We start from the raw sequence: 15,063 nt of genomic DNA, 5'->3' as shown, positions 1-15,063 counted from the left end.
ACGTTTGTTCCAAGTGATGAGTGACATAATGTTTGTTCTGATGTTGATATGTATTTTATTTGTCATTTTCAGGACGTTTGTTCCAAGTGATGAGTGACATAATGTTTGTCCTGATGTTGATATGTATTTTATTTGTCATTTTCAGGACGTTTGTTCCAAGTGATGAGTGACATAATGTTTGTTCTGAAGTTGATATGTATTTTATTTGTCATTTTCAGGACGTTTGTTCCAAGTGATGAGTGACATAATGTTTGTCCTGATGTTGATATGTATTTTATTTGTCATTTTCAGGACGTTTATTCCAAGTGATGAGTGACATAATGTTTGTTCTGAAGTTGATATGTATTTTATTTGTTATTTTCAGGACGTTTGTTCCAAGTGATGAGTGACATAATGTTTGTCCTGATGTTGATATGTATTTTATTTTTCATTTTCAGGACGTTTATTCCAAGTGATGAGTGACATAATGTTTGTCCTGATGTTGATATGTATTTTATTTGTTATTTTCAGGACGTTTATTCCAAGCGATGAGTGACATAATGTTTGTCCTGATGTTGATATGTTTTTTATTTGTCATTTCCAGGACGTTTATTCCAAGCGATGAGTGACATAATGTTTGTTCTGATGTTGATATGTATTTTATTTGTTATTTTCAGGACGTTTATTCCAAGCGATGAGTGACATAATGTTTGTTCTGATGTTGATACTGATGTCTAACGGTTATACTATAGTTAGAGGAAAGCTCTCCACTCCACTATACATCGTCCTTGCAGTATTCTTTAGTATATTCACACTGACATATGCAGTTCTGTTTGTGTATGAGGCAGAGGTAATATAACTCATGTACTAAATCATGATAAACTTTGTCAGGGAGGGACAACTGTAGTTTTCAAAACTTATTTTACCAAAAGAGACAACTGTAGTTTTCAAACTTATTTTATCAAGGGAGACAACTGTAGTTTCCAAAACTTATTTTGTCAAGGTAGACAACTGTAGTTTTTAAAGCTTGACAGTTTCTTCTGGCATGTTACCAAATCTTCTCTCCTTTTTTTTTAAGAATTTAAAGATTCTTTAAAATATCATTTCATTTAATACAATAATTAGATTTTCTTTATTTTTCTGAAAATAATGCAAACAAAATTACTTTTTCAAGTTACAGTAAACTACTTTGGGATATTTCTATACATACTTATACAGCAATCAAATGTGTTGCTATTCTTAAGATTAAATCTAGTGATACAAAGTTGTGTTATGACAGGTTTATTTATATTACAGGTGTTTGACCCAGGAGAGGTTTTGTACATCTACGAGAGTCCAGCAGGTTATGGACTGATCGCCCTCCGTCTGGTTGGGTGGACATTCTTTTGTGTTTCTCTCATTGTTAACTTAGTAACACATTCCAGGAAAACCTGGTTCTACATTCCATTCTTTATTTATTATACAATATGGTAAGTGGAAAGAATTGCCTATCCTAAAAAAACCAAGTTAATTGACATGTAAATTTGCCAAGGATATTATGAAGGTCAAAAGAGGTTATCTTAAATGATAAAAAATTACATTGATATTGTGGTTCATGAATATGGCTGTTTTTAATCTTTTAGATTCTTGTTGCACTTTGTATTTGCCTAGTGGAAACAGACTGTCACAATCCTGATTTGATACAGACATATTCCCAAGAAAATTTTGGTTAGCCTGGTTTTACAGCTAGCTTAACCTCCCACTTAAATGACAGTTGTTTAAAGTCTTATTTAAAGCAGTCACTGATTAATCAATCTTATGTATTTATATATTTTATGTATTTCATAAATGTTATGTATGATGAAGGATTCATCTAAAAAAAAACTATAGAAATTTTGATTAATAATAAAGTATCTAGACACAAAAATATATCTTTTAAGATTTAATGCTATTTCACCAAAAAAGTTTTACAAGGGAAGTTGTAATTCACCTGGTTTTTACCACACTATAGATAGAAAATTAAGTTTAAACTCACTTAAGGTAACACGATACCGAATGACGTTACGCCATGAGTTATCGTTCCTGACATTATCGACTAACGTTCCCACATATAAGCCAATGCAGCGAGTTTTGTGTAGCATTTTTAACGGCAACTTTCCCTAGATGCAGAGTGCCGAGAGTTTTGATGCAATACGTAGCGGTTATTTGACATAGATTGTTTTATCGTTTTCCCGCAATCATTCTGCTAATTGTTAATCTTTAAAAAGTATTACTTTACTTTTTAAATATTCTGTTTCTTTGATATTTAAGCATCTGCATGCTTTATGTTCTTATATTCTTATGCATAACAGGCACAGTTTTATCACTTTATTTTTATTCTTGGTATAGATATAGGAAGATGTGGTGTGAGTGCCAATGAGACAACTCTCCATCCAAATAACAATTTATAAAAGTAAACCTTGGTTTATTTTTGCAATAAGTACTTATTCATGATTCACGCCGTATACCCATGAAATTTTGTTTTGAAAGTAGAAATCTGATTCATAGAAGCTTAGGATGATGTGTGAAAAAACGGGGAATTTTACAAATATTAATTCGTTTTAAAATGGTCATCAAAAACACCGCTCGGACAAAATTGAAATTTATTTGGATGAGAATACGGATATAATTAGGGGGAAAAGCACAATACAAGCAGACGTTGAAAATCATAAAGAAAATAGTTTGTTTGTATGGAATATTAAAAATGTGGTTATTTAGCCGAATAACTTTTCCTGTGTTCCATGTGTAAACAGTCTCTGAAATTCATTGGTCTGTACAGAGTAAATTCAATATAGTTTTGGAAATATTTTAAAATACAGTGCCAGCTTTGTAATTGTATAAACCACGTCTACTCAGGACGGACAGCAACATCGGAATGAAGCATTAGAAAGTTAACGAAGGCTGAGAAATACATGGGCACTTGATTCGGCAGACATAAAATAACAAAATTCAGGTTCCGTTACAGTCTGAATAAAGCCAGCCCCGAGTATCCACTTGCGTCTACAAACGCAAGTTGATAGTTGGGGCTGGCTGTAGTCAGACCGATTCCGTGTTTCCTGATTCTGTTATAATTTTTTTCTCGAAATTTACATGCAAACGGCTGACTTTTTATTATTCAAACGGCAAGAGACTGTAAAAAAGCTAGATCTTGAAATCATTTAGATTTTATATTCGTGTTAATTTACGCTTGCATGGGTATTCGGTGTTTTTTTTAGTTTTGAGTTGGAAATAATGTACATGTACAAGTTGGGAGGCAAAACGACTGAAAGAAAATTAACAAAGTTACCTTTTAGGGCTCTGAGGGCCATATTGCTCGCACAATAGGCGTCGGAAAAGGCCCGGAAAGTTTCTTTCTTAAAATTAGTTTTTAGAACACGTATACAAGTATAAATTATATATACATGTATAGCGTCAGTTTAAAATTGTCCGACCATCATCGCGGATGCCCTGCCTCTATTGCAAAACCTACCTATTGTATTTATTGTTAACTTGTTCTCGTCCTGAACATGCATGAACTATTTTCCGCTGGACGTTACCCAACCAATAATTAAAGCTATCAATCTTACAATTTACCCCCGTCACTTGGAAATTTAGTTGTTAAAATTTAAATCATTGCCTCTAATTTTTAAAAAATTCGACAAAGTTTAAATGCAGACCGCGAGGAAGACCAAAATTGAACAGTTACGCAAAACTAAATATCTACGTTACCGCTTGCTCATTTTGGAAGTGGGGTAACATGAGACTTTATTTGTAAAAGTACAAGTACAAATAAAAAAAAATTGTGTACATGTACATGTTATTTGTACAAAAGTTGGCTGCATGATAGAATGATAAATGGAGATATGTGATATGCAATTTATAAGATAGCAACAGCTGGGCATTAATTAACTGACATCAACACCTTGAAGACATAAAAAAAATCGTGACTAATGCTAATTGGAATAGTATCTTTACACTTCTTATTTGTAGTTTTAGTAAACGTTGGAAAATTTTGAGTATGTGTAGTATAATTGTTACAGTAACATTTCAGTCTCTTGGTAAATATTAGTTTAAGTCTTAAAACTTTTGCTCTTCTCTAGAAAATTCAAACCATTATGAAATATAAGGAGATGCGGTAAAATTTCCAATTAGTCAAGTTTCCACCAAAGACGAAATGACGGAAATGCTATCCTTCTTACATTGCTACTACATTTCAGATCTCCAAATTACCATTCCATCATATGAACTGCATATTCAAAAATATGCATTGTCACCAAATTATTTATAGAGCACGTATCTTCATATTGTTTTACATTTGTCCGTTCGACCGTTAATCCCGCACTTTTGATTTCGTCATTTGATAAGGGATTTTTTCGTTTTGATTTTTTCTTGGAGTTTTGTTATTTTATTTTTTGGAATGTGTATTTTATCATGATCATTATTTTTCCTCATAATTTCACAAAATCTTTTTTGACTGGTGCATCAAATGTGTCTTTTATAAACAACTGTTTTCAAAATTGTATTGTATCGTCCCGAACATGCATGAACTATTTGCCACTGAACGTTAAACAACCATCAAACCGAGCAATTAAAAAAACTGTTAAATGAATCAATTTTTTTAAAATACTATATTTCTGCATCACGGGATGCAGTGATGATACCACCATTGTCTAATATGGTGGAGTTAAAAATCAGTAATTCGGATGAATCTCACGAGAAATGTTTCATTTAATTTTCACGTATATTCAAACTTAACAAAAATCTGAAGGTATTTTTTATGGTTTTAATCAAATTTAAGAACAAAGATATTATTTAAATAATTTTATTTCAAATATTTACGTGAATTTAACGTGTACAAAATTCTGGTAATTTATGCAAGAACTATTATCATAAGATTCACATGGAACCTGTTCACGCAAGTTTCAAGTCATGATATGCTTGTTTGATGTGAAAATCGGACGATATTGATATTAATTCATATGAGTGAAATTCCATGTGCAGGACGAAATAAAATTATATCTGATTCAGTAGAATTTTATACATGTATTGCATTACTAGGAACTTTACGACAGTCGACAGGGGAAATGAAAATAAAATATACTCATTCAGATCCCGACACATATTTTTCTCTCCATTTCTCTGAGAAGGAATAACGTTATATTCCGTACACCATAACGTCACACGTTTTTGGTCAAATTCTAGGCCTATCGATCAACTTTGAAGCCATTTATTTCAAAAACAAGGATGGTGACATATGAGTTTCTATACGTGTATGGATTCACTATGCAATCTTGGATATTATGTTAGTTTTTTGTTTTTCTCCGTATATCAGAAAATAGCCATCCATTCGAAAATCTAAAACGATAAGCCGAAAAAAAGACATTTCCCCTATATACCTAAGTAAATTTGTCGCCAAAATTGACGTTTTCCTATGAAAATTACAAAAAAACAAAAATGGTGACCCCCATTTTTTATTACATATTCCGATGTAACTCGATTCAAAGTACATGTATGCCAAAAAATTTGGAAATCGGGAGATATGCCATTCGGTATCGTGTTACCTTAAAAGGTATATACATGTATATATATATTTTAATATAGAGCTGCGTGTCAATGCTTTTGGAATTGAATGAATTAATTATATAAACACTGCTCTCTAACAAGATTTTTTTGTGAAAAAACTTGATTATCAAAATTTCTCATCACAAGTAATACCTCATTTCCACTGTTATAATATTTGTCTTTTTCAGGTTTTGGGCTGGTCCTATCACCATACTTATTGCTATGTTTGTTATTAATTTGTGGGTCAGAGAGCAGACTGTCACTGGTGTATCAAACTTTGTTACTATTTGTGGACATGTATTTTTCTTGGTAGGTGTAAATATATGTGTGTTTTTTAAGATAACAATCATGTAATTTTAGCATTGAAAGTTTTAGATTATCAAGAACTTTAAATTCCACAGAATAAGTATCGCATTAGAATGGTGGTATCATTGTTATTTGATTTGACACATTAGGGCATGTATATTTGCTGCAGTTTAGATGCAGTATATCAATTAATGATTGAAATGTTTATGTCCAATCTACCATAGTAGATAGAGCATTATGTTATGTTGTAAGAATACCCGTCTGAACTATACCATAATGGATGGCACATGATTTATTTTGTCTGTCTCTATCTGAACTATATACTTTCTTCTGTATTTCAGTTGTTAACCAGACCTGGAGCTGCTAACAAAAATTTCCCTTACCATATAAAAACTACACAAGTAAGTGTCATTTATTGTAAAATTACTTTTAGAACAGCTATTCTTTATAAATAGAAATTCTCCATATATGTATTTATCTCGTAATGTTGATGATTAAATATTTTGACCCGGTATATTTTTAGATTCAAATGTTGTATTTTGTAGTAAAATGACTTTTAGGTTGGCTATTCTTGGATACAAAGAAATTCCCCTTTTACAGTTACTTGATATGCATTATCTTTTAACATCAATTTTGACTAAGTATATTTTAAGGTTCAAATCTTGTTTTGAAAGGAATGAGTAATTTAAGAATCGGCATCAAAACTGTTGCCATTAATTGACAAAACATAAGTATCTGAACTGTGGAATAAAAAATGTGCCCAAAATAGTGATAAAAACTTGGTGGTCCAACAAAATTACAAAACAACAATTGAATAAATGTGTCTGGACAAAGAAAGAAGGAACAAATAGTCAAAGAAAATCTTTAACAAATGACGGAGTATAAAAATTTATGGTTATGTTCTTTTCTCAATTTTCACGGTTGACTGAGAGATATACATAAGCCATTAATAAAATCGTTTTTGAAAACTGGTAGGATATGTAAAAGGTATACATCATTGGATAAAATTAAATGGATGTGAAGTTTTGAACATGGATGAGATGCAACGAAAATACTATAAAAAAAAACACAACATTTTATTTCATAGTACTATTTCATTATTTATTACAAGTGTAATGAGAACACTACTGAGTAACAGTATATGTCACTTACATTTGTACGTGCAAAATTATGCACATGAATGGTTTTTCTAGTCAAAAGTGGGAACCTGTGATCAAGAGACTACTTTTGTCTTCTACTTTGAGTGGTCTCTCAATACAGGTTTTACTGTGTGTATAACTTCTTATTCTACTTCCTTCTCATTACTATAATAAAACATGGATGACATTTCAGATTGGAATGATGGATGGCACAGAGAAAGAAGCAGATGCCAATAGTCCATATGAAGTAGGAGAAACTATGAATGTTCACGGTCCTGACCTACAGAGTCTCTTTGTGACGGACAGACGGAGTAGTAGACAAGATCAAACAGTATGTCAATTTCTTTAAAAAAAGATGAAAACATTTTTTTAAATTTATGTGTTCTTAGCACTTTTCTGGATTTACCAACATAATGTATGCTCAAATCCAAATATATAATTTGCATTTATTCCAAATTCAGTTCCAAAATTTTATTATAAAAATAAAGAATGTTTAAACAAAGGGAATTGAATTGTTTGCTTATCCAATATAGGATATAAGGCAATAATATAAGGTACTGGTATGCATGTTTACTGTAATTTTTTTCCCATGATCACTTTAATAAGAACTATTTCAGTGACAAATTCTCCCAAATAGAATCAAAGTAAAAGCTGGTAAAAAAAAGCATCTTATTAAAAAGAAGATCATTTTAAACAAAAAAGAAAAATAATAAAATTGAGAATGAAAATGGGGAATGTGTCAAAGAGACAACAACCCGACCAAATAAAAAACAACATCAGAGGGTCACCAACAGGTCTTCAATGTGAAGATTTTTATCCCGGGTGCGGGAATTTCTCCCGGAGGCGTCCTTCAGCTGGCCCCTAAACAAATATATACTAGTCCAGTGATAATGAACGCCATACTAATTTCCAAATTGTACACAAGAAACTAAAATTAAAATAATACAAGACTAACAAAGGCCAGAGGCTCCTGACTTGGGACAGGCGCAAAAATGCGGCGGGGTTAAACATGTTTGTGAGATCTCAACCCTCCCCCTATACCTCTATCCAATGTAGTAAAGTAAACGCATAACAATACGCACATTAAAATTCAGTTCAAGAGAAATCCGAGTCTGATGTCAGAAAATGTAACTAAAGAAAATAAACAAAATGACAATAATACATAAATAAAAACAGACTAATAGCAGTTAACTGACATGCCAGCTCCAGACTTCAATTAAACTGACTGAAAGATTATGATTTCATCATATGAACATCAGGTACAATCCGTCCCGTTAGGGGTTTAGTATCATACCATCATAACATATATGAGAAGAACATAACCCGTGTCATGCCAACAACTGTTTTTAGAATAAATGTGTTTAGTTCCGATGCAAAGACCTTATCAGTGACTCAATATAAACCCAAAATATGCAATCTTTAATGACCTTACAACAGTATCGTAATTATATCCCTTCTTAATAAGTCTATTCAAAGGTTTTGTAAGTTTCTGAGGTGAATACTGACACCTTTGTGCTTTATAAAGAATATTACCATAAAAAATTGGATGTGAAATACCTAAACGTATTAGAATTCTGCATGTTGAGCTATATTTACGAATGATGTCTTTATACCGATGATAAAATTTAGTAAATGTTTTAACTAGTTTGTGATATCGAAAACCCTGGTGTAATAATTTTTCAGTTATACATAAATTTCTCTCGTTAAAATCTAAAACATTGTTACATACACGAGCGAATCGTACAAGTTGAGATATATAAACACCATAAGATGGTGACAAGGGAACGTCACCATCTAAAAACGGATAATTAACGATAGGAAATGAAAAATCATCCCTTTTATCATAAATTTTAGTATTCAGCTTTCCATTAGTGATATAGATATCAAGATCGAGAAAAGGGCAGTGGTCATTGTTAGTATTAGCTTTATTTAAAGTAAGTTCAACAGGATAAATTTCATTAATATACATACTGAAGTCGTCATTATTGAGAGCCAAAATATCATCCAAATATCTAAAAGTATTATTAAATTTGTTTATCAGATATTGTTTCGATGGGTCTTTGCTTATTTTTGTCATAAATTGTAACTCATAACAATACAAAAACAGGTCCGCAATAAGTGGTGCACAGTTAGTCCCCATTGGAATTCCGATAATCTGACGATATACGGAATCCCCAAGGCGAACAAAAATGTTATCTAGTAAAAATTCAAGGGCATATATAGTATCAAAGCATGTCCAATTAACATAGTTTTTTTGTTTATTGCTACTAAAAAATGACCTAAAAAAGTTTGAACATATATATTCACATTCTGATTTTTTGAATGCCCATTTAATTAGGTGTGTGAATTTTTTCTTAATGAGAATGTGAGGCAATGTGGTATACAGGGTAGAAAAATCAAAACTTTGAACAGATTCAAAATCACCAATATAAGCATCCAATAAAACACATCTACGTGCATTCTTTTCCAGCAAGTACAAGTATATGCATTTTATTTTACAAAAAGTATAAATCTATGCAATTTATTTCACAGTAAATGTTTGTATTTTATTTCACCAGTACAATTATATGCATTTTATTTTACAAGTACAAGTGTGTGTATTTTATTTCACGACAAGTACAAATCTATGCATTTTTTTAAAAAGCATTTAATGTCTATGCATTTTATTTCACGAGAAAAAGACTGCATTTTTAGTACAAATCTATGCATTTTGTTATACAAGAAGTACAAGTCTATGCATTTAATTACAGCGAGTATAAGTGTGCACAATTTATTTTGCTACAATTACAATTCTTTGCTTTCTGTTTTAAAAGTACAAGTATATGCATTTTATTTCATTATAATTTACATATTTTCATTAAAGTTTTGCAACCAGTATAACTATATGCATTTTATTTTACCACAAGTACAAATCTATGCATTTTATTTCACACTATTCACATATTTTCATCATATTTTACAACAATTAAAAGTATATGCATTTTATTTTACAAGTACAAGTATATGCATTTTATTTCACATCAAATACAAGTACATGCATTTATTTTATAGCAAGTACAAGAATCTGCAGTTTTATTTTATTAGCATAAGTATGCATATTTTATTTTAGAACAAGTGCAAGTATATGAATTTTAATTTAGGACTCTTACAAGTCTATGAATTTTATTTTAGGACTCATACAAGTCTATGCATTTGATTTTACCAATTCATGTCTATGCATTTCATTTTTAAAGTTCAGTCTATGCATTTCATTTTTAAAGTTCAGTCTATGCATTTCATTTTTAAAGTTCAGTCTATGCATTTCATTTTTGGAGAACAGTCTATGCATTTCATTTAAGAAGAACAGTCTAGACATTTTACAACAAGTTCATGTCTATGCATTTAATTTTACATCAGAACATGTATATGAATTTTATTTTACAAGTAAATATTTTTGCATTTTATTTTTAGCTGTTAACAGATAAGCCACCAAGAGATAGAAATGGACAGTTGCCTTCATTGTCTAATGGAAATGCACCTACTGGTCGGTTGCCTTCTTTGAATGAGAGGAGTAATAAGTTACCTCCCTTAGAAAGAAATGGAGCTTTACCACCAATAGGAAACCATGACCATGTTGAAGCTTCATCACCTCCACCATCATATGAAATGTTTTCAGCAGGCAGATTCAACAATGAATAACTATTTTATTTTTTACGTTTGCATAATGCATAAAAAATATTGAATAAAAAGAATACTCGTTTATTCTTCCACAGAAACATTTTTTTTAATGTTTCAAAGAGCACTACTAGATATAACCCAAAATTTCAATTTTTAATAAAATTAATATTATTTAAATGAGCTGATTATGCATAAAAAATAAAGAAGAAAATAGAATACTCCTTCATTCTTCCACCAGGCATGTTTTTTAATGTGTTTAATTCTTTGATTAATACAAATTGTATTCTTTAAGAAAAGTAATTTCAATTAAACTTTTAAATTAGTCTTCAGCAATAGTATTGTTAGTGTTAAACAAAAAAATGTCTTATCTTTCTGAGTTGAAGATTGAAATAGTCTCCTTTGTATTTATGTATTTAAGTAAAATCAAACCCCTCTTTTAAAATGTAGTACAAAACCAAATTAAAGACAATATTTTATACACCTTATTTTATGAAAGTTGAAATAATGCTTGTAATTTGTTGAAGTTTACATTATTTTTATCATTCCATTATATTTGTTAAATTACCTCTTGTGAGGTTGTTGTAATTTTGTATTGCATTTTATGAATATTTACTGTTTTCCATGTTTTGTGTAATATACTTTTTATAACTGTCTGGTCTACAATATTGACAGATTCCCTACTGTACATCACATACTTGGTCGTTTTCTTTTTTTTGTATAGGCAAGAACTCAGTTTGATAATGTTTCCTTTTCAAACAAATCTTGTTGGCTATCTAACTGCCCTTTTAATAGAAAAACACATATTGTTTATCTGAAGAAAGAAAATATAATGTCTTAGAAAACTGACAAAATAAAATTAACTTGATAGGATAGTTTCATTAAAAGAAAAGGGGTGACCAAAAATGGAGGTAATTTTTTTCCTTTATATTCACTGTATAAAAAATATTTGAAAACCATCCATTTTTAAGTGCCTTCCCTTTGTCCCATATTATGTGTTTGTAAAGCAACCCTTAGTGTTATCAGTTTATGATTGACATATAAAACTCCTGTCTATATGTATGTATATCATAACATTCCAACGACATTAACATTGCTCATTTGACTTTTTCATACAATTATTTTATTTATATATGAATATATTTTTTGGTCATGATAACATTTATTCTTGAGATTTGATTTTAAACTGAAAGCATAATGTCAAAAACTGCAATAAGTTAGTTATTGATGGAATGAGATGTGGGGTAAAATAAAATACGGCAGAAACCCAATAACACAAAAACCAATTGACAATTAGAGATCATCATATGTTCTTCAACAATAAACAAGTGTGTATAATATGTTAAGCTCAAAATAACCCCAATTTCAGGCAAGTAGGGATAAGAGGGAAGTTTTGACTGTTAAATCATCCATACCTAGCCTGTGACTTTGTTGTTGCAAATTGGAGGATCTTTAAAAAAAAAAAATGGAAAACGATAAATTAAAAATTTTGACCTAACCAGGGAACACTTTTTATGCCCCATTTATGAGCATTATGTTTTCTGGTCTGTGCGTCCATCCGTTTGTTCCGTTTCAGGTTAAAGTTTTGGTTAAAGTTTTTGGTCGAGGTAGTTTTTGATGAAGTTGAAGTCTGATTAACATGAAACTTAGTAAATATGTTCCCTATGATATGATCTTTCTAATTTTAATGCCAAATTTGAGATTTTATACCATTTTCATGGTCCACTGAACATAGAAAATGATAGTGCAGATGGGGCATCCGTGTACTTGGGACACATTATTGTTTATGGCTTAAGTTGTGTATATCTTAAATATTATGTTTATAAAATTCCCCAAAGTAAGGTGTTAAAGTTGATATTGAATATTCAGTTCTTTAATTATATGAAATGAGTGTTTTGGTCTTTCTGTCCCACCTATAAGTAGGGGGCATCATATTTTAGGTCCGTGCATACATCTGTATGTTAATCGATCTACCTTTGTACCTTATCAAGTTAAAATATAAGTGTGAGTTAGTTTTACATGAAGACGTAGTGGCATCAGCTGGAAACTTTGTACACATGGATCATTTTTATGTTTTTGAAATATGTACAGCTAAATGAAGGTTGAAACCTTGTTCATACAACATTGAAATGTTAGTGTTTGTACAGTTTGATTCTATACATTACATATATTATTTTTATTCATTTGACAAATTTACTTTGAGCCCTGTAAAACTTATATTTTTAAAAACTGTTGTGCATTTTGAGATACTAAGACAATCATTTTGTAGTGAAAAATATTCATTAGTCCTTGCTTTAGTTGTAGATTTCTATTATGTAGTTACACTTTTTTAAAATTTTCCAACACTTTTGCTCAATTCTCAGATTTTTTTTAATATCTTTAAATGTGATTGTTGCATTTTATTGTTAAAGACAATAATTATGAAATATTTACCAAAATATTAAAGGTTTTTGATTTTTTTGGCAATTTATACTGATCTGTTAATAAAATCATATAGTTTTTTAAAATAGATTTGATTTCTGTAAATTCAGAAATTATTGCGAAAAATTCAACAATGTTTAAATCGCAATAATAAATGCATGCAACAATTTCTCAGTTTACAGTATAGAGGGGGGAAAAGGTTATAAAGCAATTGATTGATTAAGGGAAATATTTCATCTTCATTTCTAACTGTTTTATTTATTTATATTTCAGTTTTTTTAAGACATTTTGTTTTGTATAAGCCTGACATGTCACTTTTTGACTTTAAATATTTTATTTTTATCCCGTCCCTTGATTAAATATCTTCCGTCCAAATATTGTAATTGTGTCTTTTTGCTGTTCCATTTATAATGTTTACCATATTTTAAATGTGAATGAAAAATTAAATAGCAGATGATAATTTATATTTTTAAAGCCATTGATAACTATTTTATTTAATGTTTTGTCAATCTGGTTTTATTTTTTTATCCCGTCCCTAGATAAAAAAAAAAGTTCCGTCCAAAGACTTTACTAGGTGAACATCTTTTTTGCTCTTTCATTTATAAATTTTACCATGTGAATGAAAAACACATTAAAAAAAACCAGATGCTATTTCACATAAATAAAACCTTTTATAACTTATTTATTAAGCGGGTATTGTGGTAGGATTTGTAGTGCTTGAATACTTTCATAATGTGACATAGAATCTCAACTGAATACATTTAGAGTTTCAGGGCTATGGGGTAGCTACTATGTTTATAGGATATGTATGACATGAAAGTTGTAAAAAAATAGTTGATCATAATTGAGATAATTTTGCTTCTATTGAGAGTTTACACGAGATGAAACTTTTTTAATCATTGATTATTATTCAGTTTAATATGGTATTGTATTATGATTATCAAGAATTAACTGTAGATTTATTATTATTTTTTGGACACCAATGTTCTTGGTTACAAGGAAATTACAAATTTGTTAAATGTTCAACACTGTATTATTTTTCCTTAGGAATGTGTGCAGACCTTGGCAAAGCCTTGAAATATAATATACACCAAAAGGCAATATTTACAAAGTTTACACAAATTGGTACCTACATAATAAAAGAATCCACAGGACTTGATCTGAATACTTAGAGGCTAGTTATTCAAACAAAAACTTCTTAATAACTTGTCAGCCATGAGGGTTTGATGAAATGGATTATAATTTCATAACATTTCCCAGGCAGAAAGTCAATGTCTGATTATAAGAATATACCTTACCAATTATTCTTGAAAAAATATAAGGAATCTGCTACTAATGTTCTATCAAGAGGAGTTTCTTCGTTGATAACCTTATTTGATGCAATGTTTTAAAGTTATATATTTTTTTCTCAATATCCATTTAAGTGAACATCATTAGTTATTTAATTTTATAGCATAAATCTATGTTTTATTGTACAAAACCACCATCTTTATAAACGACACACATTGTGTTGAAACATCTTATTTGTATGAACTATTCAATAATCAGCATATCAAATTAGGTAAAATATAGTTTTGATTCTAAGTTAATTCCAGATTTGTATTACTTGAAAAAAAATCAAATGGAAGTTGGACAGTTGATACTTCTGATGAATCGTACCAACTGCCAACATCTATTTGTGTAAAGTTCTCTGGTTAGTTCTGGTCAAAATAAGAGGATAAAGAAGACAAATGATATTTTGTTAAACTGTGGCCTTAGCATATTCATGACTGTCAGTTACAAGCAAAATATTTGGTCAATCATTCCATTTTAATGCATTTACTTTGATACATCATAATTTTATTCCCAATGCTTTATTCATATAGTTATTCTTTTAACAAATTTTTTACAGTAAAATCTATTTTCTCCAAGACTGAATAAAGGGAAGATTATTTATTTGGTTTTACAGTAAAATCTGTTGTTTTTTTTTTTAAATTGTGTGTAAACAGTGTAAACAGGATTTAAT

The 15,063-nt window shown here is 30.0% G+C and overlaps 1 protein-coding gene across 1 annotated transcript in view; it reads left to right on the top strand.

Annotated features, from left to right (window-relative positions):
- LOC143079175 (transmembrane protein 145-like) overlaps nucleotides 1-11,371 on the top strand; it is a 30,188-nt gene extending 18,817 nt beyond the window's left edge. Inside the window, exons 8-13 of the mRNA XM_076254405.1 lie at nucleotides 657-829; nucleotides 1,276-1,448; nucleotides 5,727-5,847; nucleotides 6,186-6,245; nucleotides 7,177-7,314; nucleotides 10,434-11,371. Coding sequence (XP_076110520.1) covers nucleotides 657-829; nucleotides 1,276-1,448; nucleotides 5,727-5,847; nucleotides 6,186-6,245; nucleotides 7,177-7,314; nucleotides 10,434-10,661 — 893 coding nt within the window. The 3' untranslated portion in view covers nucleotides 10,662-11,371. The remainder of the gene's footprint in view (nucleotides 1-656; nucleotides 830-1,275; nucleotides 1,449-5,726; nucleotides 5,848-6,185; nucleotides 6,246-7,176; nucleotides 7,315-10,433) is intronic.
- The last annotated feature ends 3,692 nt before the right edge of the window (nucleotides 11,372-15,063 follow it).

The sequence above is a fragment of the Mytilus galloprovincialis genome, chromosome 6 (assembly GCF_965363235.1).
Source record: "Mytilus galloprovincialis chromosome 6, xbMytGall1.hap1.1, whole genome shotgun sequence".
In the NCBI taxonomy this organism is placed as follows: Eukaryota; Metazoa; Mollusca; class Bivalvia; order Mytilida; family Mytilidae; genus Mytilus; species Mytilus galloprovincialis.
This window is presented reverse-complemented; position numbering and strand designations above follow the sequence as displayed.